At 43.5% G+C, this 22548-nt stretch overlaps 1 protein-coding gene across 1 annotated transcript in view; it reads left to right on the forward strand.

The window, feature by feature from the left end:
* The window catches only part of DNAH8 (dynein axonemal heavy chain 8), a 317992-nt gene extending 297256 nt beyond the window's left edge, over nt 1-20736 (forward strand). The window contains exons 89-92 of the mRNA XM_086371558.1: nt 3618-3770; nt 3854-4043; nt 17900-18021; nt 20313-20736. Of these exons, the coding sequence (XP_086227684.1) occupies nt 3618-3770; nt 3854-4043; nt 17900-18021; nt 20313-20600 (753 nt within the window). The 3' untranslated portion in view covers nt 20601-20736. The remainder of the gene's footprint in view (nt 1-3617; nt 3771-3853; nt 4044-17899; nt 18022-20312) is intronic.
* The last annotated feature ends 1812 nt before the right edge of the window (nt 20737-22548 follow it).

Genomic DNA, 22548 nt, shown 5'->3' on the forward strand with positions numbered 1-22548 from the left:
ACAGCTCTTACTTTTATGGATTATGTGTATGAGTGCTCAGTCATGTCCAATTCTTTGTGACCCCAAGGACTGTGGCCCTCCAGGTTCCTCTGTTCATAGGATTCTCTGGGAAAGAATACTGGAATGGGTTGCCATTTCCTTCTCCAGGGGATCTTCCTGACCCAGGGATCAAACCCGTGTCTCCTGCATTGCAGGAAGATTCTTTACTGCTTGAGCCATCAGGGAAGTCCATATGTGGTTCATAATGACTGATATTTAATATATTATAAATGTAAACTAAAATGAAAAAAATATTAATTTATTGTGAAATAACGTTAATAAACCCATCACATGGTAGCGTAACATTTATATTTTAAAAATAAATGTACTTTCCAAAACAAAACCATTCAAAGAGAAAGTGAGGGTTTTGTACATCTCTTTAATGTCTGGTTTACTAGAAGACAGCTGGACCCTTGTATCTGCTGGTACATCCTGTCTGCTGTGACAGCACAGGTCAGGTCATGCAGCCTTTAGACACTCCTCAGTGAAGGAAGGCGAGTAAAAGGTCAAATGATGTGTTAGAATCACTACGAAAAAAAATTAACTTCATGGACCTCCTAAAAGGAGCTCAGGAGCCTTAGGGGTCCCAGACCACACTTTGAGAACTGCTGATCTTAATAAATCTTTAACTGTGGTAAAATTTCTGGGCAGTCTGGAAGTCCTGTAAGACATCCTCCTTCTTCAAGCAAGAAGATAGTCAGGCCATCCAGGGCCTCCTCTTTCCTGTTCTCAGCTCCACCCCTCACTACTGATGGCGAGCTTCACATGAATCCAAGACTGGACTGAGGCAATTTTAGCTTTTCAACCAAAAAGTGAGAGGCTGATGCCCTCATGGAGGTATTTCTCTGGTCCGGTGTCTCCCCTGTCCGGCATCCCTGAGTCTGGGAGATGTGGCTGCCTGGGCTACCGCTCTCCCTCCTGCATTCAGTGCCCCCAGCAATAAAAAAACATTTTCTTGTTTCTTAAAACAATTTTTGCTTCTGATGTGTAGATGGGTACCAAGAATTTGGCTAAGATACTGAAATCAGTGACTTCACATAGAGATGTTTATAGTCAGGGGAGAAAAATGTTTTTAAGTGGATAAGTATTATAAGTCCATACTTTGTGTGGTCCATTGCAAACGATCAGAAGACAGATGAGGCATAACACCTGTCTTCAAAGATTTTAATTTTTTATTTTTTTAAATATAAATTTATTTATTTTAATTGGAGGCTAATTACTTTACAATATTGTTTTGGTTTTGCCATACATTGACATGAATCCACCACGAGTGTACATGTGTTCCCCATCCTGAACCCCCCTCCCACCTCCCTCTGGCATGTGAAAGTAAGATAAAATGCACTCTCTGTGACTAGACTGCAGGTTTGTATTACCAGAGGAGAGTTTCAAGACCTTGGGATAATTTGAGCTGCTTGGGGTTAGTCAGGACTACTTCACCAAGATCTCTGTTCTGTCATCACCCCCAGCAGAATCTGAGTGGGAGGGGTGTCCCTAAATGTATTATTAGATAGGAGGGAGTTGGTACTAAGAGACATCTAAAGCAGCCTCCTCTTCCAGGATTACTTACTTTTTAGTGTCCTTTTATAGAAGAGATGTGTTCTTAAAAATGTGGCTGTAAGGTACATTTAGTTAATTGAAACATAATTACAGTATTGACTTAAAAACATACTACTGTAGAAAAGACTAACTGGTTTCAGAAACATAAAAATTCTATGTAAGAATACAGCAAATATTTTACTTATTAATAAAAAGGCAATTTTAAGCTGAAGCAATAATGATACGGAAAGTAAAATCAGTTCTGATTTTAGATTTTCTAGAATCTAAGTTTTAAGACACATTAAGCACGTGTCTGTAAGTGTCGCGCAAGGTGATTTGTTGGGGCTGTTAGCATATCAAAGCTACTGGGACTATTGATTTCATGCGGAAGCCAACACCTGGGCCTGATTTCTCACTTGTGTTGGTTGCAAAAGTGTTTCCATAATTTCCTTTTTCCTTAAAATGTTAATTTCCACGACGCAGTCATGATCTAAGCAGGATGATATATGGGCTATTTAGCCGCTGGAGGCTGAAGGGCTCAAGATGAGAACAGAGCAATGGAGCCTGCAAAGCTGTAAGTTCTGGAACCAGGAATTTAGGTGACTACCTGAAGGTTGGTATGTCAGACTGGGTTAAAGACCTCCACTGGCATGTTTAGGGGGCTTCCCAGATGGCTCAGTGGTAAAGAATCTGCCTGCCAATGCAGTAGACGCAGGATACTCGGGTTTGATCCCTGGATCGGGAAGATCCCCTGGAGGAGAAAATGGCAACCCACTACAGTTTTCTTGCCTGGAAAGTCCCATGGACAGAGGATCCCGGTGGGCTACAGTCCATGGAGTCACAGAGAGTTGGACACAATGGAGCAACTGAGCATGCACGCTGGCATATGTGACTAGGATTTCGAGATCACTTGCTCAACCTGTGCAGGTTGTCCCATCCAGGTGTTCTGTTTCACATCACTGTTCCCATCTTGTCCCTCACACACTAGAAGTGGCCCATCTGCAGTTAATCAGAGAAGGCCATTGCTGAGTAGGAAACATGGGCCCCATGCCAGAAAACCTGTTCTGTGACAGGAGGAGAGAGGGCGGTCCAGATGAGCCTAGAGCCCATCTGTCTCTAGTCTCCCATGACTCAAGAGAAGGCAGCGGGCATTCAAGAATGCTGCAGTTCCCCTGGCTTTCTGGTGACTCTGTGGACTGGTGCCTCATTCCCTCCTACTCCATGTATCTATCCTCATCCCTCCTGTTCTGGCATTTCTTTGATTGTGGCCCGCAGAAAGTTCAGATCTCTCAAGAGTTCTTGCCGGTATTCGTAGTCAGTCTTTTCTGGGGCATATGTCACTGAATTGAAATGTGTATATGTATTGGCCTATTTCCCAATAATTGTTATATTTTATTGTTCCTGTGACCAGATGCTTTTATATTGATCTCTTCGAAATGGCCAATAAATTATATACCAGAAGGAAAAAATGACAGGTGCTTTATGGCCCTTCCACAAAATCAAATATTTTCATTGATTAGATTATGAAAGGCTCTCTTTAGTCACCCTAGCCAGAGCAACAACAGTTAGGATACTGCAGCCAATCATATTTATTGGTAACTGTTCTGTAAAGATTTCGGCTGTATTCACTTTCTGTGACATTTCTAATAATGATTCTACAAGCACTATGAGAAAAAGTATTCCAGACTGTACTCTTACAAAGGTTAAATTGCAAAAGAATATTTAACTGACACTTTAGTACTTAATCATTTGAAAGGGGAAAAAAATTAAAATTTTATCTCAGCTTTTCAAAGTATTTTTCCAATTATCAACTAAGTACGATCAGTAGGAAATAAAAATCATTTTAGTTGAACAGTAGTTTTTGAAGCCCAGAAAATGGGAAATTTAATGGCAAATTTGGTTCTGCAAGAGATATTTTAGAGTTCACTTGGGCTTGTAGAGATATATCCAGAGGAAAAAGAGACTAGAGAAAGGAGGGATCCTTGGAAAAGAAGGGGCAGATAATTTTTTTTTCATCTCCATTATTGTATGCTTTGTGTTAGGTGAAAGCTCGTTTGATAAAGATGGGGCATCTTAATTCAATGAACATATTTCTCAGACAAGAAATTGACAGAATGCAAAAAGTCATTTCAATACTTCGCAGTAGCCTGAATGATCTAAAATTGGCCATTGAAGGCACGATCATTATGAGTGAGGTAAGCTATGACCATCTCGGTAGCTGTTTCCCTCTTCCGTTGAATTTTCTTATTCTCAGATTTTAACTCCGTCATTTTTCCAGAACTTGAGAGATGCTCTGGACAACATGTATGACGCCCGTATACCCCAAATCTGGAAAAGAGTGTCCTGGGACTCCTCCACACTGGGCTTCTGGTTTACTGAACTTTTGGAAAGAAACGCTCAGTTTTCTACCTGGATATTTGAAGGGAGGCCCAATGTGTTCTGGATGACTGGTTTCTTCAATCCCCAAGGTAGGTGTTCACAGGACTTGGACGTCGTGAGTGGTTGTGTGGTAGCACTGTGTGATAAATGTATGTTACACAGAGCAGTATAGAGGCGCAGCTTACTGCATGCTGGAATTATGCTTTCAGAGGTGTAGACCAACAGAGGAACCTTCTATATTTGTTTTACAAATTCAGTCTGAAGTTCTGTCTGCCATATTGCTTCCACAACATAGGGGCAAAATTCCATTTTTCTTCTCACCCACTTAAGCAAGCAAGTTGGTGGTTAGAACAATGTGAAATACTGAAAAGGTTTTGTTCAAACATTACTTTTTAAATGTTTATGAAACTGACAAAAATGAAGCACCAGAATATGCAAAGGAAAATGTTCCTAAGGCTCAGAAAATTAGACTGATTTTTAAAATGACCATGTGGCAAAAGTTTTATTCAGTGCACTTCCAGAGTCTGTCCCTGCTTGCTTGTTTTTTTTGCCCCTCCCCTGAAAAAGTGTTTTGTGATCCCATGGCATATATTCCTTCATTATAGAAATATTTACTGAATAAGTTTCAGACTAGATCTCATAGAGTTCATAAAAGTTCAGAAATGCAACAATGTTTTTTTCTTACTATGACATGGATAGTTTTTTCAAGTAACTCTTGGCAAGAATGAAGGGACACTGGGTTCCTTACAGTTCAGCACCTTCTAGGCCCATTAGTAATACAATTTAAGAAGTGTTCACACTTAGAAATTTAGGATTACTCTCGTTACTCCGTAAGCAACTTAGCAAACACTCACATTGTTACTCTCAGCAGTATGGTTGAATCTCATAAAATAATATTAAATGAAGGAAGTCAAACAGGACACATTATAATGTATACCATATTCTTTGTGATGTATGAATATTGTGTGATTCCATTTATGCAAGAAACCAAAATAAGTAAAATAGATCCAAGGTCTTAAAAGTCAGAATAGTGGTTACCCTTGTGGGAAAGGGCAGTGATTGCCAAAGGGCACAAGGCGGTTCAAGGGGTCTGGGAATGTTCTACTTCTTGATCTGGATATTGGTTACAGGGCTATATTCCCTTGGTGAAAATTTATCAAGCTTTATACTTATGAGTTGTATGTTTTTCTTTGTATCAGTTCAGTTCAGTTCAGTCGCTCAGTCATGTCCAACTCTTTGTGACCCCATGAATCGCAGCATGCCAGGCCTCCCTGTATAATACTTAATAAATAGTAGACATTTATTTGTTCTCTGTGTACATGCATTCATTCAGTTCATGAATTTTCAAGTGCCTTAACATTTTCTAAATTTAAAACATTGATCATGTTGGTTTTTAGGAACTTAGCAAATTATATTGGGTTGGCCAAAAAGTTTATTCAGGTTTTTCTGTACCATCTTATGAAAAAACCCAAATGAACTTTTTGGCCAACCCAATACATGGCACATTATTATGTCAGTAGACTTTAGATTTGTGAAGAACAGCCCCAATATTTCACTTATCTGTTTTTCTCCCAGAATTCCCATTGAATTTGGGGAGGAAAAAAATTTTTATTATGGTTTTCAGATTCTTGTGTCTACTTACAAGTCTCTTTCCTCTATACCAGCCCTCAATTTGAGTAAGCTGTCACCAGGCGATTCCGAGCTTGGGAGCTTAAAGAAATAACGTTTAACTTGATTAGGATTGTTGAACCATCTTTCATTTGCCAGCCCATCCACTAGGTGCTTTCAATAGAGAGAGATTTGAGATGCAGTTCCTGCCCCAAAGGCGCCCATAATCTGGTCGGTAGGACAGAAACATGAGCAACTTTAACAGAATGTGGTAAATGCTCCACCTGCGTAGAACCAAGTGCCGCGCAGGCACAGAGGACAGAGAGGTACCTTCCCCGAGGCCGGGCTTGAGAAGAGCTGTACCCGGGGTCAGCTCAACCCTGGAAGAGTGGGGTTCACAGAGGCAGAGGCTGGTAAGAGCATCCCAGACAGAGACCTGAGCAGAGACAAGGCATGTCCAGGGAGAGAAGACTCGTGTGGCCTGAGCTCAGGAAGCAGGAGCAGGGGTGTCGGGGGGTGAGGTCTTCCAGGCGAGTTTGAGCTGCATCATAAAGGCAGCATAAAGTCACCAAAAATGAGGTGAAGGTAGAGTGTAGACTGAAAGAAGGCTATCCATAGCAATGACACTCTTATCAGGTCCAAGGCAGACAGCCTGAGACCTTGACCAGGTGCAGAGGAGGAGGCAGATCTGATGGACTGATTAAATGGGGTTCTTTGAGAGGGTAGGAAGTAGCAGTGGCTGAGGCTGAAGGCTAAGCACAAGACCAGGAGCCTTAGGAGAGGGGCCACTTGGGAGGATGAGCAGGGAGCCCTGGACACGTCAGCTTGTGCAGGAGGGACATCCAGGTGGGCAGGTGTGCTGGCAGACTTCAAATCAGTGATTAGGAAAAAAAAAAAAGGTGAGATCGTTAAGTATATTTTTAACATTTAGAAGCCAAGGGAGTGGGGTTGATGTATTCATGGCTTTCCATAGACATAGATGGGTAAATCGTATATCACAGCACAGTCTCTTTGAGCAATTGCTTTTTTCCATTAGAAATGTAACTTTCAATAGCAAAGTATTAATATAAACTAATGTTTGTTACTATTTATTAAGAAGTATTACAAACTAGAGCAACATTTAAAGAAATATAAATACAAATCAGTTTTCTTATTTGCCTTGTTAATAACACTGATCCTTTCTATTTTTTTTTTTTTTCTCTTCATTTCTGTTTTTTTTTTTTTTTTTTCGCCGCCTCCCGTGAGGGGGCGGAAATGACGCGACATGCGCGTCAGAGGGTGCGACGCGGTCGCCAGCCAAATACCTTCATTTCTGTTTTTAAACTGAACTTGGATTCCTTCTCTCATGGCTCTCCGTGTCTCCGAAAGTCTTGCACCTATTCAAACATCCTACCTTACACACCCTTGCTTTCTGTTTGTAGCACAGAAGAATGGAAGTTAGATTTCCCTACCTACCAATCATTTCTCTGCTTCCTTTGCCCTTACTTGACATGGGAGACAAATCACTTGCAGTTCCGTCTTACCTGGCCGAATCAGAGAGGTTGCAGCAACCCCATGCATGTTCACAGGCAGCATGCAAGCAGATAAAGTCCTCTCCAGGTGGAAGCTTCTCTGGTCACTATCTGACCTCGGTGACTGATTTCTCGACATGGTGTAACTTCTGGGTTTTATATCGTCTAACCCAGTCCCCTTCCATGAAATAATTTTTTGTCCCAAAAGATTTAAGTAAATTATTTTTCAAGGGCTATTTTTTTAAGATTTTTCTTTTTTTTTTAATTTTATGTTATTTTTAAACTTTACAATATTGTATTGGTTCTGCCATATATTGAAATGAATCCGCCACAGGCATACATGTGTTCCCCATCCTGAACCCTCCTCCCTCCTCCCTCCCCATACCATCCGGCATTGAAATATGTATAATATCATATATGAAACGAGTCGCCAGTCCAGGTTCGATGCACGATACTGGATGCTTGGGGCTGGTGCACTGGGAAGATTTTTCTTTTGATGTGGAACATTTTGAAAGTCTTTATTGAATTTGTTACAATATTGCTTCCATTTCATGTATTGGCTTTTTGGTTGAAAGACATGTGAGATCATAGCTCCCGGACCAGGGATCAGACAAACACACCCCGCATTGAAAGGCGAAGTCTTAGCCGCTGGACCGCTAGGGAAGTCTCTAAGTAAATTGTTTTTAAGAAACCACGGTTTAAGTAAAACACAGTGCCGTTTGCTAAGATGCCATAGTTTTTTCAGAAATATATATAGTCAAAATCACCTAGATTGTAGAAAGCTTGAAAATGTTTCTTTCACCTATGACCATTTGTTTTGTGTTCTTGTAATGTTACCTGGCATCTGATACTGTCTGAGGTGTGTTTCCCATCATGCCCCTGTGAGCGCCCTTTGGGCCTAAGTGATGCTGCAGGGACAGGTGACGGGCCTCATTTGCCACCCCCTCCCTGGTCGCAGTCTGTGTCTGATCTCACCCTGTTTGTAGCACTGTTCTGTCACTGTGTGGTGGTCTGATATTTCGTCTTATTGAAGAGGCTGTCAGCCAGCCACCCTGGAACTAATTTCGTGTGTTCAGCCCCCTTCACAATCATTTCTGTAGCAACTGACGAGCTCAATCAGGTGGCAATTAGATTTGATTATTAACGTGGTCAAGCTCTGTGTGCCCCTGACCCTGTGACATTTGTTCAATGGCCCAGCTTTGGGCATAGCATGGAACTGCCTCCAAGTGGATAACTCAGGCTCAGGTGAACCTTTGTGCTCCACTGGGGCTTCCCAGCAGTAACTGGCACGCACACACGCATATCGTTTAAGACTGTGCTGCTCAGCATTCTGGAAGGATTATGTGGTCTCTTGTTCCCACAAGTGTACCTTTTCACAGCATCATGTACACACGACTTAGATTCTGATTTGTGTGTGTCTGTGTCATAGATAGGGATGTGTTTAAACTCAGAGATTATGAGTGGACATGAGCTTGACATCAATCCAAGGGAATTGCCTGCCTTCCAGAACCTTTTAATTGATAGCCTCGCTTTGCCGTTCAGTTTGGTGTGACTCACAGGTGCTGCAAATGAAAGGGAGCAGAGGCTGGACGTGCTCTCACACAGAGGTGTGAGACCTGCACTGACGTTATTTTCCAAATGTTGAACTCAATCTGCAGCGTGATGCCATTTGGATGCCGAACTGCTCTAGCTTTTCTGTTTTGTTCTTTAGTGTCTTGGCAAGCCACACCAGGTCTGTTGTAGCAGATATCAGCAACAATTTAGTATTCACTACTACAAATCAAGATTTTCAGTTAGAAGGGAGTCTACTGAATCAAGGAGATGGACAATTTTTGTCCTGTTATCTTTTGTTCCTGTAAAAATCACCGATAACCTCTTGCCTGAGTATTTGTTCTTTTTTACAAAAAATAACGTATTTATTTATTTTTGGTCGTGCTGGGTCTTCGTTGCTGCGTGTGGGTTTTCTCTAGTCGTGGTGGATGGGGGCTACTCCTCATTGTGGTGCACAGGCTTGTCACTGCGGTGGCCTCTCTCATTGCAGAGCACAGGTTTGTCATTGCAGTGGCCTCTCTTTTTGCAGAGCACAGGCTCTAGGCGCTTGGGCTTCAGTCCTTGTGGTCCATGGGCATTAGTTGCCCACAGCCCATGGAATCTTCCTGGACCAGAGATCAAACCTGTGCCCCCTGTGTTGGCAGGCGGACTCCTATCCACTGTCCAGGGAAGTCCTGTGTATTTGTTTTTAGGGCAACATTAGCAGCTGCCAGCAATTTCTGAATGCTTATCTTGAAGACAGTCATAAAAGCTTGATGTCTGTTGGGCAGAAGAGTACAGAGGGTTATTAATAGAACCTTAGGATTGGAAGGGACTGGGGATTTTTTCTAATCTTATAACAATCCCAAGTGCGCCCCAGAGGTACCCCTAATATCTGAGGAAATCTGGGTGAAGGGTTGTCAGGGTTTCAGACCTCAATCTGGGTGATAGCACTCACTGCCGTGACCCTGAATCCCAGAACCAGAGAAGGACTGTGGACACCGTAGAAACACCTCCAAGTGAATAAAAGCCCATTCTTCTCACCTTTGGTGGGGAGGGGCTTGATGCCCTGGCTTCAGCCTCAACCACATCCCTTATGATTTTAGTCTCTGCCCGTGGTCCTTACCCACCCTCTAGTTCCTTGTCGTTTGGCTGGCTTCATCACCACACTGAAACTGCTCTCTCCAAGGCCACCAGGTCTAGTAATCCTCCTGCTAGCTTCATTTCACACCTTGGCTTCCATCCATCACCTACCTTGGTTCTCCCCCTACCTCTCAGAGGGCTACTTCTGAGCCCACTTTGTGGGCTCTTCTCAGGCAAGTTCTGCCCTTGGCCCTGGTCTCTTCATTGATGACCTCAGTCCTTCTCAGAGATGCAATTGTTTGTCTCTACTTATGACCGACTCGTCAAAAGTCCCAGTGTTAGCTTCTGATTCTTACTTCCAACTGTCTCCGTGAACTATTCCATCCTCTGTAAACCTCACCAGGACTACAGCTGTCCATCTCCCCACTAAACCACCCTCACCAGGGTTCTGCTCCGTTTGCTTGTACCTGCCCACCCTCCAGATCACCCTGACTCTTGTAAATAGTCCCTCACATCCTAACAGCTTGAAAGAGGGAAATCAGGAATGCATAGTGTGGTGGAAGATGGGGGGGATGGGAGGAAGGAGTAACAGATGCTGCCAGAGGTCAAGTAAGGTAGGGCCCCAGATGGCTAGATAGCCTTATCAACCAGGAGACTGCGGGCGAGAGAAGTCTCAGTGGAGTGGGTGGGGAGGTGGAGGAGTCAGATTTCAGGGTGAGTGAGAGACCAGAAAATGGGGAGACAGAGAGTGAGGGTGGAGAACATGGAAAATTCCCTCGAGAAATTGGACTTGGAAGAGAAGAAGGGAGTTGGAGGAGCAGTTGTAAGAAGAAAACATTTTCTTTCTTCTTTTAATGGCAGGACAAGCTTGAGCCTATTCAAATACTGGTGGGAAGAAGCCAGGAGAGAGAGAGACAACAAAGATACCACAAGGGGGGGAGTGAAAGAAGCAGAAGGAGTGGTTCCCCAAGTGGAGGGATGCACTCCATGTGGGAGGAGGGACACCCCACCCGCTATAACAAGGTAACAAGGAAGGAATGAGCGTAGATGCCAATGAGTTTGCTGGTATGGTGGCAAGAAGTTAAGAGAATTTCCATCTGATGCTTTCTATTCTTCCCTTTGAGGAGGCAAAGTGATCTCAGGAGCAGGGTGTTAGAGGAGAGATTTAAGAAGAGTAGCAGAAGTTCAAGAAAGAGGGCTAAGGAGGAAGGGATTGCTAGATGGCTTTGACAATCCCATCAAGGCTAGTGGTGGCTAAACCATGGTGGCAATTGTGTGCTGGTCTCAGTTTTGCTCAGCAGCCTGGAATGGGTTTAAGAAGAAGGACACCTGGACTTGTTTAGCAGTGGAGTTCTGCTGGGTGAGTGATGAAAAAGATGGGTCTGCTCTAAATAGGGGAAGAAGCAAAGAAAAGGGGTGGAGTTGAGGACCAGGTCTTTGGAACTGAGACGTCAAGATGCTGAGTGGGATACTGAAGAGACCCAGAAGGCGGCAGGAGGCTCCGTGAATGGGGACCAGTGGGTACTTGGCAGGGACAGTGAGGGGAGGGGCGTGTGGACGGAGGATGATTGTCCAAGCAGCAGAGATTCTCATCCAGGGTGGAGGGGCAGTTGGGGAGGACAGGATCTTCAGGGTTGAGCCAGCCTCCAGGAAGGGCAAGAAGATGGAGAGAATGTTCTGTGCAGACATGGAACACATGGGAGAGTCTGTTAACCGCAGACCCACTCCAGCGAGAATAGCGTAAAGGTTGGGGAGGGAGCAGAGAGGTATAAGGTTGGGTGAAAGGAGAGGAAGCATGGAGTAGCAGAGAAGGAGTAGGGAAGGTACAGCAATTACAGAATTACATTTTGGCATGTGAGACCCAGCGGGGTTAGCTGATCCCAACCTAACCAAGAGAATTAGCCCCAGTGCTCCGGCTTATACTCCATGTCCTGGATTAACAGCATTTCAGAAAATATATGCATATCAGGGGACTCTGGGAAGACTCAGCTTGCATTACTGACAGCCTTCCTCATGTTTTGCTTGTATCATAGGGCATGTCTCTTCCCACTTGCCAAATTTGTTCTGCAAACAACATGCGTCCATGATCTCTTATTGGCCTGTCATGCAGATATTTTTTACAGAGCAGAGGTTCTTAATCCTGCCCACACAGTAGAATCATGTGGGTAGGTTTTAATGCATGCTAGTCCCTGGGGCCCAAACCAGTGACTTCAGAACCTCTGGGGATGAGTTCATTAGAGTCTATATAATCAGTCTTAAAATATCTTTTGGTCATGCTAAGGTGTGAGGAACCTGGGCCTTAGACCATTGCTACCCAGTATGTGGTCCAGCAGCCAGCAGCAGCAACGTCACCTGGGAGCTTGATAGAAATGAGGATCCTCAGGACCTACCCTCAACCTCCCTACTGAATCAGAACCAGCATTTTAATAAGCGATCTTTCCCTTGGTGTTAACTGTGAACTTTGAGAAACCCTGCCTTAAAACAGTACTAAAGCCTGGTCCCACCTCTAGAGATTCTGATTTAACTTATCTGGGCTATGACCAGGGAATTGGAAGTTTCAAAGTCTTCCCAGATATTTCAAATTTTCAGCCAAGATTAAGATCCCTACCTTACAGCATTGAACAAAGCATCAGGAAAGGTTCCTGGGGCATTTTTATTCAACTGGGTGAATCATCATCATCTTTGCTTAATGATTTCTGACCTTTTATTTAACTTACCAATGAACTGCATTCGGTTCTCATTTTGGGGAAAAAACTGCCTGTCATAATCTTATGGCAGGAACATCATTTCTGCTCATCTTTCAAAATGCTCATGGGAGGCTTAGTAACTGACAAGACAGGAAATACTGAACAACCAAAGGCTCATTACCTAAGGACTGGTTCATTTATTAAAGGAAAGAAAGCGTTGCCTATAGGACCATCATTACAGAATACCAAGCAACTCCTTGTGAAATAAAGAACCTTCCCGATGGTGCTCATTTCACACACTAGCAAGGTTATGCTCAAAATTCGTCAAGCTAGGCTTCAGCAGTACGTGAACCAAGAACTTCCAGATGTACAGCTGGGTTTAGAAAGAGCACAGGACCCAGAGATCAAATTACCAACATTCATAGAGAAAGCAAGAGAATTTCAGAAAAATATCTACTTCTGCTTCCTTGGTTATGCTAAAGCCTTTGACTGTGTAGATCACAACAAACTGTGGAAAATTCTTAAAGAGACAGGAGTACCACACCACCTTACCTGTCTCCTGATAATCCTGTATGCAGGTCAAGAAGCAACAGTTTGAACCGGACATGGAACAACTGACTGATTCAAAATTGGGAAAGGAGTATGTCGAGGCTGTACATTGTCACCCTGCTTATTTAACTTCTATGAAGAGTACATCATGCAAAATGCTGGGCTGGATGAATCACAAGCTGGAATCAAGATTGTGGGGAGAAATATCAACAGCCTCAGATACACAAATGTTACCACTCTAATGGCAAAAAGGGAAGACAAACTGAAGAGCCTCCTGATGAGGGTGCAAGAGGAGAGTGAAAAAGTTGGTTTGATGACATGTGTTCCCATCACTTCATGGCAAACAGAAGGGGGAAAAGTGGAAGCAGCAACAGGTTTTATTTTCTTGGGCTCCAGAATCACTATGGATGGTGACTGCAAGCCATGAAATTAAAAGACACTTGTCCTTGATAGGAGCAAAGACACGACAAACCTAGACAGAAAAGCAGAGATAGAAAGCAGAGATATCATTCTGCTGACAAAGATCTGTATGGTCAAAGCTACGGTTTTTCTAGTAGTCATGTATGGATGTGAGAGTTGGGCTATAAAGAAAGCTGAGCACAGAAGAATTGATGCTTTTGAACTGTGGTGTTGGAGAAGACTCTTGAGAGTCCCTTGGACAGCCAGGAGACCAAACCAGTCAATCCTAAAGGAAATCAACCCTGAATACTCATTGGAAGGACTAATGCTGAAGCTGATGCTCCAATACTTTGGCTATCTGATGCAAAGAGCAGACTCACTGGAAAAGACCTTGATGCTGGAAAGATTGAAGGCAAAAGGAGAAGGCAGCAGAGATTATATAGTATTACCAACTCCATGGACATGAATCTAAGCAAACTCTGGGAGATAGTAGAGAACAGAGGAGCCTGGCATGCTGCAGTCCTTGGGGTTGCAAAGAATTGAACACAACTTAGTGACTGAACAACAACAATAGCATTCCTGGTTAGTTATTTATTCTGTCCCTTCCACAACCTTGTTTGAATTGATACTGAAAGCCTTCTACAGCTTCCTTCAAGCCAACTGATTGCACAGGTCAAACAACAATAGTTTGCTGAAATGTTAGGTCATGACCATTACAGGAATTAAGACATAACAAGTGTTATTTTAGGCCTGAGTTTTCAGAGTATAATACAAACTTAAAAGTACATTTTGCAAAAGAACAAGCTTGACAAGTGTTTTAACAATTCATTATACTGTATGGGTTAGAAAGGCAAAGAAAATTTAAGGCGCCTCAGTTAGCCCACATGACACTCAGATGTTTGAATAGTTAAATCACCCATTTTTGTGTGGGTGTTTAAGTCTCATGAAAAATAGATTATTTTTGTTGAGGACTTTCCCCAACTTTTTTTTTCTCACTTCTGAGTCAAACGCATGAACGCCTGAATCGCTTTTCCCACCACTGATGATTGAAATTCGGCTTAAGAATTATTAAAATTAAATTAGTGCCAAGACAAAAGTACTACTTCTCAAGCCTTTATAAAGAAAAATCTATCAATAGTCTTTTAAAATTATATAGGTTTCAGAAAACAAGAGTTTTTGATTTCATTATACTTGATATCAGTCTATAAGAAAGATGATCATTCATTTTTAAAATTCGATAAAGAGCAATTCAGTGGATTTGCAATTCAGTTTGAATTCTGCAAGATCATGTTCTTCTTTTTAGGAGGCAAAAAAAAAGCTATCAAAACTTGAAAAAAATATATGTATCTTCTCCATGTTCTGAGTGAGAATGAGCCATGGAACGGTTTCCTACCCTCTGCTCTCAGGCCTCAAATTATTTATTGAACATTTTCCTTTCTTAATAGCTCAAGGTAATATGCATTCTAGATTTCGTCTCCTGGCATAACCGAGAGTGCTTCCTAAACATTAGGAGGCTTACTGTTGAAGTCAGCCAGACAATATCATGCGTATTCCCCAGCAGGGAGATGAGAGAGGGTGGTATCTCCTTAACCATACTAGAACTTTTTCAGAACACTCCACCATCAACTGAGGTCCTTGTCTTGGGTGTGTTACATAATAGAGAGTCTCTCACCCCCTCACCTGGCGTCTACTACATTGTTCTGAGTGCCATAGCAAGTGAGGTCAAATTTGCAATTTGGAACTTCAAATATTATAGAAAAACCCAGTTTTTCAACTAGTGCAGATGAATAGTCATTATTCATGCCTTATGCATTATGACTTTGTAGATTCATAGATCAATGATGAATTTTAAAATATCATAAAATAGGGTCAATTTAATTCTGAGGATTCTACTTGGATGCAAGCTTAAAGTTGAGTGATGAAAATGACATTTTCATGGAGTCACTTAGAATGAAGGATTGGATTTTATTACTGTGGTCATATGTACCTGACTGGGTTTCCCAGGTGGTGTGAGTGATAAAGAACCCGCTTGCCAATGCAGGAAACATAAAAGACCCGGGTTTGATCCCTGGATCAGGAAGATTCCCAGAGGATGGCATGGCAACACACTCCAGTATTCTTGCCTGGAAAATCCCACAGACAGAGGAGCCTGGAGGGCCACAGTCCATAGGGCTGCAGAGCCGGACACAACTAAAGCAAGTTATCATGGCATGGCATATACCTGACTACCAAACACACGACATGTTGACTACTAAAAAAATGAGATCCCCAGTATTTAAAGTGGAAGTTGATGTAATCACATACTTGATCAGACCATCTCAGGTGACTCCACATGTATACTACAGACAGGTCTTGACCAGAAATCGCTGCAGGCAAACGTCTACCAAGTTTCCTACTCCCTGTATTTAACACTTTGCATCATAAAAGCATCCTTTCCTACTAGGCACTCTTAGTTTCATGAAACTTTATAAGAATCACTTATAGGACTTCTCTGGTGGTCCAGTGGTTATGATTATACATTTCCATTGCAAAGGGCATGGGTTCGATCCTGGGTTAGGGAAGTTCCACATGCCTCCCAGTGGACCTAAAAAAAAGAAAAAAGACCTTCAATTAGGTCCTCTGGTTGACTGACCAACTTTTCTTTTGGATTAATGCAGGGGTTCTTCTTGAGTTTCCTAAATCCTGCTTTCAGTGAGAGCTCTGAGTAAACTTTATAAGATGCAAATACAACTAAATTATTTGCCTGCTTCAGATAATCAGTGGCTTCCCACCATTCACAAAGTCACCAGGTCCAAAGTCTGCCCCTGCGAAACCCTGCCTCTGCCTTTGTTCTAACGTCATCTGCCATTATTGCCTCATCTGTAGGCCTAGACTTCTGTGCCTTTGCACATGCTGTTCCCTTAACTGGAATTATCCCACCTGGAAAACTCTTATTTTCAAGACTAGTCTTTGACTTCATCTTCTCAATTCAGCCGTCCCTGAGCTGTCTTCTTGAGTGGTCCACTCTGTTCTCACATCTTTACTTACAATGACATCGAGGTGTATATCCTGCTTCCGTCCGCTTTCCCTGTAGACTGAGCTCCTTGAGTGCAGGGTCCATGGATGGCCTCTTCATCATTGTGGGCATCTCACCTCTAGCATACCTGGTATATAGTGGCCACTTCTAAGGGACTTAGCGAATGAATGAATGAATGAGTGCCTCCCCAAGTGTCTAACAATAATGAGGGAAGGACTTGAGAATGGAGAGAACTTGACTTTTTCACTAAGCAGGCTAGAGTCCTACTTTATTTATTAAAAAAAAAAATATATATATATGTATATATATACTGATTCATTTGGCTGTGCCAGGTCATGGTTGCATGCAAGATCTTAGTTGCAGCATGTGAACTCCTAGCTGTGGCATGTGGGATCTAGTTCTCTGACGAGGGCTTGAACCTGGGTTCCTTGCATTGGAAGCACAGAGTCTTAGCCACTGGACCACCAGGGGAGTTCTCATTCTTTCTTTCTAATTCTAACAGGTGTTAACTCACTGCCTGCCTTTATGCCTTGTAACTTTCCCTCTTCTTTCCACTCCCATTCAAACCTGATAAAATATTATCACTTTCGTGTTGGTTTGTGCGTTAAAGTTCTCACAGTTCATGAGTCTAGGAGTAATAGGGACACACGCTTCCAAAATTTACTTGTGATTGTGAATAAAGGGGCTCATGATTTCCAGTATTAACATGGAGGCCAAAATGTAATAGATAGGTCACAGGGGACATGAGTTTGGGTGAACTCTGGGAGTTGGTGATGGACAGGGAGGCCTGGCGCACTGCAATTCATGGGGTCGCAGAGTCGGACACGACTGAGCGACTGAACTGAACTGAAAGTATCCTAAGATTTTCAAGTCCATTTTGAAGTTTAAGGTATAGTTTTTAAATATGAAATGCTACTCTCCAAGATAGACTTCTCTAATTGAATTGCATGGCAATGATTTGCAAATATTACGTTTAAAGAAAGGCCACAATATACAGAACCATGTATTGTCTTAAAATAACTGTATTATGCACATTAAAACATGGAGCGTTCCTTTCCGGTGTGATTGCTTTGTTTGATCAAATTGAAAGTCAGGCTTTCTATTTTGGCATTACGCCTTATTTCCTAGACTAAATGAAATTATTCCATTAGAGCAAATAGACGCTTGATAATGGTTTGATTCCAGTTTTAATTGGAATGCTGTTCTCAGAATATTTTACCATTCCAATATTATTCCTTGATACTGGATTTTCAAACAGAGACTCTATGTTAGCGCTGGGTTACAGCCCTTAGAAGACTAGAATAGTTGAAATCCCAGGGGAATTTCAAACCGCGACCTTGTCTGAGGCAGAGACGGTGCTGTTTTCCGGCTGTCTGCTGGCAAGACGTATTTGGTTGATTGAAACAAAACGTTGAAAGAAACATCCCTTCTGAGGTTTGATGTCAGCTCCTCTGGGATGGGCACACATCTGGAGATGGATAAGCAGCTAACTACACAATTCCCCCTCTTGTTACTAGAGTAGTCTGCACCAAGGCATCACGATTTCTTTCTCCTTTTCTAAGGCTTCCTGACCGCAATGAGGCAAGAAGTGACCCGTGCCCACAAAGGCTGGGCCCTGGACTCCGTGACCATCCACAACGAAGTTCTGCGGCAGACCAAGGAGGAGGTCACATCACCCCCTGCGGTAGGTGCCACTGGGCAAGAGCAGGGCCACTTCTGGAGCTGGGGCTCCAAGTTCAAGTTCTGCTGAACATGGACCTATGAGCATCTCCATCAGGTCCTCTGGCTTTGCAGTGAGAGTTTCCTTGGTTGTAACCAGGAAACCTCAATGCCAACTCCTCCTGCATTTGCCAGAGTGGGAATGAATGATAAACACCAGGAAGTCCCCAGACTGCATTCTTTGTAATTACAAGTTACATTTGTGTGTGCTCAAAAGGACTTTCTGCATGTCTCCATCCACTGCTGTGGGGCACTCACAGAATTAATGAGGGTTAAGGGCAGTAGTGGGTTGCCATTTTCCAGTACTCTTGCCTGGAAAATCCCATGGATGGAGAAGCCTGGTAGGCTGCAGTCCATGGGGTCGCTAAGAGTCAGACACAACTGAGCGACTTCACTTTCACTTTTCACTTTCATGCTTTGGAGGAGGAAATGGCAACCCACTCCAGTGTTCTTGCCTGGAGAATCCCAGGGATGGCAGGGCCTGGTGGGCTGCCGTCTATGGGGTTGCACAGAATCAGACACGACTGAAGTGACTTAGCAGCAGCAGCAAGGGCAGTAGAGACTAACAGGATTGGCAGTCCTGAGCTCTGGGGCCAGTTCCAGTCATGTTCCTTCTTAGCTGCAGGACCTGGGTAGAAGGACAATTTGCCTGGAAAATTCCATGGACAGAAGAGCTTGGTGGGCTATCATCCATGGTGTCGCAAAGAGTCGGACCTGGTGCACACATCATACCATGCCACAGATTTAATGATGGTATCTAATGTGCTCATTTTCTGGGATTGCCCATGGTTTTACTGTCAAATCATGTACTTCAGATTTTGGTTCAAGAGGTATGGTTCTTATACTCTTGGCCCACATGGGGGATTTTAGAAAACACTTTGCAGCTAATATCCCTCTCTTTTATTATAATATAGATTTCCTTTCTCTTACCCAGTCCTCACTGGAGATGGAAAAACGGTCACCATCTTCTACTTAAGTGTGTCTTATGAGCTTACGTGATTGTTGGAGTCTCCCCCGTGATTCCCTTTAGACTTTTTTCTTACTGAGCACATGTTCTATGGCTCCCCACTGCCTACAAGATAAAGTTCAAGCTCTTCAGTCTGGTATCGACAGCCTTCCACTGTTGAGCCCTAACTTATTTTATAACCATTGACCCTGCTGCTAAATAAAATGCTTGGACTCTCCTGACCATCCAGCCTCTCTTGATGCCCACCCTCTCTCCTCCATGTTCCCAAGCGCAGCGCACCCTCCAAGACCCTCTCCTCCACAAGCCTCCCCGAGCACTCCAACCCACGGTGACCTTTCACTTGCAGTCACCACGCTTGGCCTCAGTCAGTGCTGTTCATTAGGCAGCCCCTCTAACAAGTGTGTGCTGGTGTTTGAGTCATGCCTTTTACATTTTGTTCTGTGTGTGTGTGTGTGTGTGTGTGTGTGTGTGTGTGTTTTGTCTCCTGGTTTACTGGTGAGGCCCTCAAGGGTAAGTCCTACTGTGTGAAAGACAGATACAGGATGAGGTCAGCCACTCTTGGACTGATTCTCCCCCACCCTGCCCATCACTTCCGCTCTTGCTCTGCATGTCTGACCTCTGGGGGCACTCACATGAAGTTAGAACCACCTGTTGGCTTGCTCAGTGCAGGCTGAGATCCCGAGTGGTACCCAGCTCTGAATCATGTCCTGGGTGCTCCCACAGGACCCCGCACCAACTCAGAACACCCCTGTCAGAGACTTTCATTTGCAGCAGAGGCAACCTGGCGCTGCTGGCTGAGTCTTTGGTCCCAGGCTGGTCACCCCTAGGCTCAAATCACCAGTAATAGAAGCATTTCTATGGCACTCATGTGCTGTATGTGCTTAGCCACTCAGTCACGTCTGACTCCTTGCAACCCCATGGACTGTAGCCCACCAGGCTCCTCTGTCCATGGGATTCTCCAGGCAAGAATACTGGAGTGGGTTGCCATACCCTCCTCCAGAGGATCTTCCCAACCCAGGAATCGAACTGGGATCTCCTGCATTTGCAGGCAGATTCTTTACCAGCTGAGCTACCAGGGAAGACCACAGCCTCCAGCTGTGCCACAGAGCAACAGTGGGCTCAGTGTTTCACCAAGGAATGCATCCACTGGTGTTTTCTCCTTTGGGAGCGTTTTAAGATTGCTGTGTGTTCTCTTTCCAAACTGATGACCTTCGTTACAACATTGGGTGCCCATCTCCCAGCAGGTAACTTTTTAAAACTTCCTGCTATCTTCCGCTTGGCTCTTCCAGGAAGGCGTATACATTTACGGGCTGTACATGGACGGAGCAGCCTGGGACAGACGGAATGGAAAGCTCACGGAATCCACCCCCAAGGTGCTCTTCACACAGCTGCCCGTGTTGCACATCTTTGCCATCAATTCCACGGCACCCAAGGACCCCAAGTTGTACGTGTGTCCCATTTACAAAAAGCCCAGGCGGACTGACTTGACCTTCATCACTGTGGTGTATTTGCGAACAGTCCTCTCCCCGGATCACTGGATCCTGAGAGGCGTGGCCCTTCTGTGTGACATCAAGTAAGTTCTTTTCCACCTGCTGAGGGCCCTGGAGCCACGTGGGCAGTCAGCGCTGTCGAGAGACTCAGGGAGGCATGTCTTTCTCCCTGATAATTGCTTGATTACTCTTTCTAAATTAAAAAGTTGATATCTTACAGTCACTTGGATGTGTATGTTTTCTCTCATATCTATATTTGGAAAGACGATTCAAAAGTAAAGTTTTTTTTTTTTTTTTTATTCCAGGCAGTCATATTCCATTTATAATTATTTTTTAGATAAAGTCCTATTTTCATGTTTGAATACTTTGGAAGATTTGAATTTTTAAAAACTAAAAGTATTAATTTGTTGCATCCCAAAAAGAGTCTAGTAGATGCAATCGTCTCTCTCAAATAAAACCCACCTTTCCTTTGAATACCATCCACCCAAGCCTGAGTTTATGCAAGTATGCTACCTTTTGCTTGTTTTTTGCATTTGGTCCTCTCTCCGTGTTTGTGAAATGGGAACTGGAGGGGTCCAGTCAGTTCCCCCTTGGGACTGATAGCTGGTGGTGTGAAATATTTGAGACAGAAAATCCACTGGGATGGCTGCCCTTGCAATTTAATTTTATTCAGTATTATTTTTAAGTGCTTTTGAGGCCCAGAGAGCTCTGAGTCTCTAGCTGTCCCCTCCCAACTCCAACTCCACAGGAGATAATGAAGCACACATTTCTAGGCAGCAAATGTAGAAGGAAAAAACAAACTCCATCAAATGAAATTAGGTTACATGCTGAATGCCTTAAACAGCAAAGTCTTTAAAAAGTGGAGCTATTTCTTACTCCGTAGCTAGTCTGAAACTCGATATGAACCTTTATTTCCTGCTAAAGGAAATTGTCAATTTAACAAAACAGATGGGGTCTTATATTGAACGTTCAGGCAGCTTCTGGCTAATGAAGAAGTGTCTCTGGTCTTCCCATCTAGAATCCTCTTGCCTGCCCCCAGCTAAATCCTCAAACTTCCTCCCCTCTGTCTGTTCTGAAGGAGGGGGATGTTTCAAGTTGCCTTGCTCCCCTCTCATCCCTGTGTCACTCTGATCAGAGATGGCCAAGAAAGAGCCCAGGTGAGGTGTCTAGAGAAGAGCCCAGAAGAAATTCCACCGTAGTCTAGAGCAGGGGTCCCCAACCTCTGGGCATCTAATGCCTGATGACCTGAAGTGGAACCAATGTAATAATAAGAGAAATAAAGTACACAATAAATGTAATGCACTTGAATCATCCCTAAACCATCCCACCCTCCATCTGTAGAAAAATCGTCCTCCATGAAACTGGTCCCTGGTGCCAAAAGGTTAGAGACCCCTGGCCTTGTGTACTTTCAAACAGTAGACAGTACATTATAAGGTGCAGTGTATTCTAGCCATGGCCTCTGCTGTGCTCTTGATCCTGATTCGATGTCAAAGCCATAGCACTTTCCAGGACTGTTTTTTAAAAAAATCAAGTAAGCAAGCCCCAAGTGTTTTGGCTCTTCCCTCAGCCTGTAGTCACACTAAAAAGATAGCATCCTCTGGGAAGACTGACCTGAACAGAAGCTAGCATCTGGAAGCAACCACTCTGTCTGGATGAGCAGAGCAGAAGCAAGACACATTACAGCAAACCAAACTACAAATTCTCAAATAAAGCACATTTTATTCATTTCCTGTTCAGTTGCCAAAATTACTGAAGCAAGTCACATTGTCTGACCCCCTGGATGTCATGGTAGGTTTTCAGAGAATAACAATTAGATTCAATGTTTTCTTTTCTTTTTAAAAATATATACACATTTATTTGTTTATCTGGCAGCTGGGGTCTTCGCTGCAGCGCACGGGATCTTCCTTGCATCGTGTGGCGTCTGTTGCTGGGCACACGGGCTCAGTGGTTGCGGCACACGGGTCTAATTGCTCCTCTGCATGTGGGATCTTAGTTCACCCACCAGGGATCAAACCCACATCCCCTGCATTGCAAG

The sequence above is a fragment of the Bos grunniens genome, chromosome 23 (assembly GCF_055505025.1).
Source record: "Bos grunniens cultivar Pamir isolate PY7600 chromosome 23, Bosgru_T2T1.0, whole genome shotgun sequence".
Taxonomy (NCBI): Eukaryota; Metazoa; Chordata; class Mammalia; order Artiodactyla; family Bovidae; genus Bos; species Bos grunniens.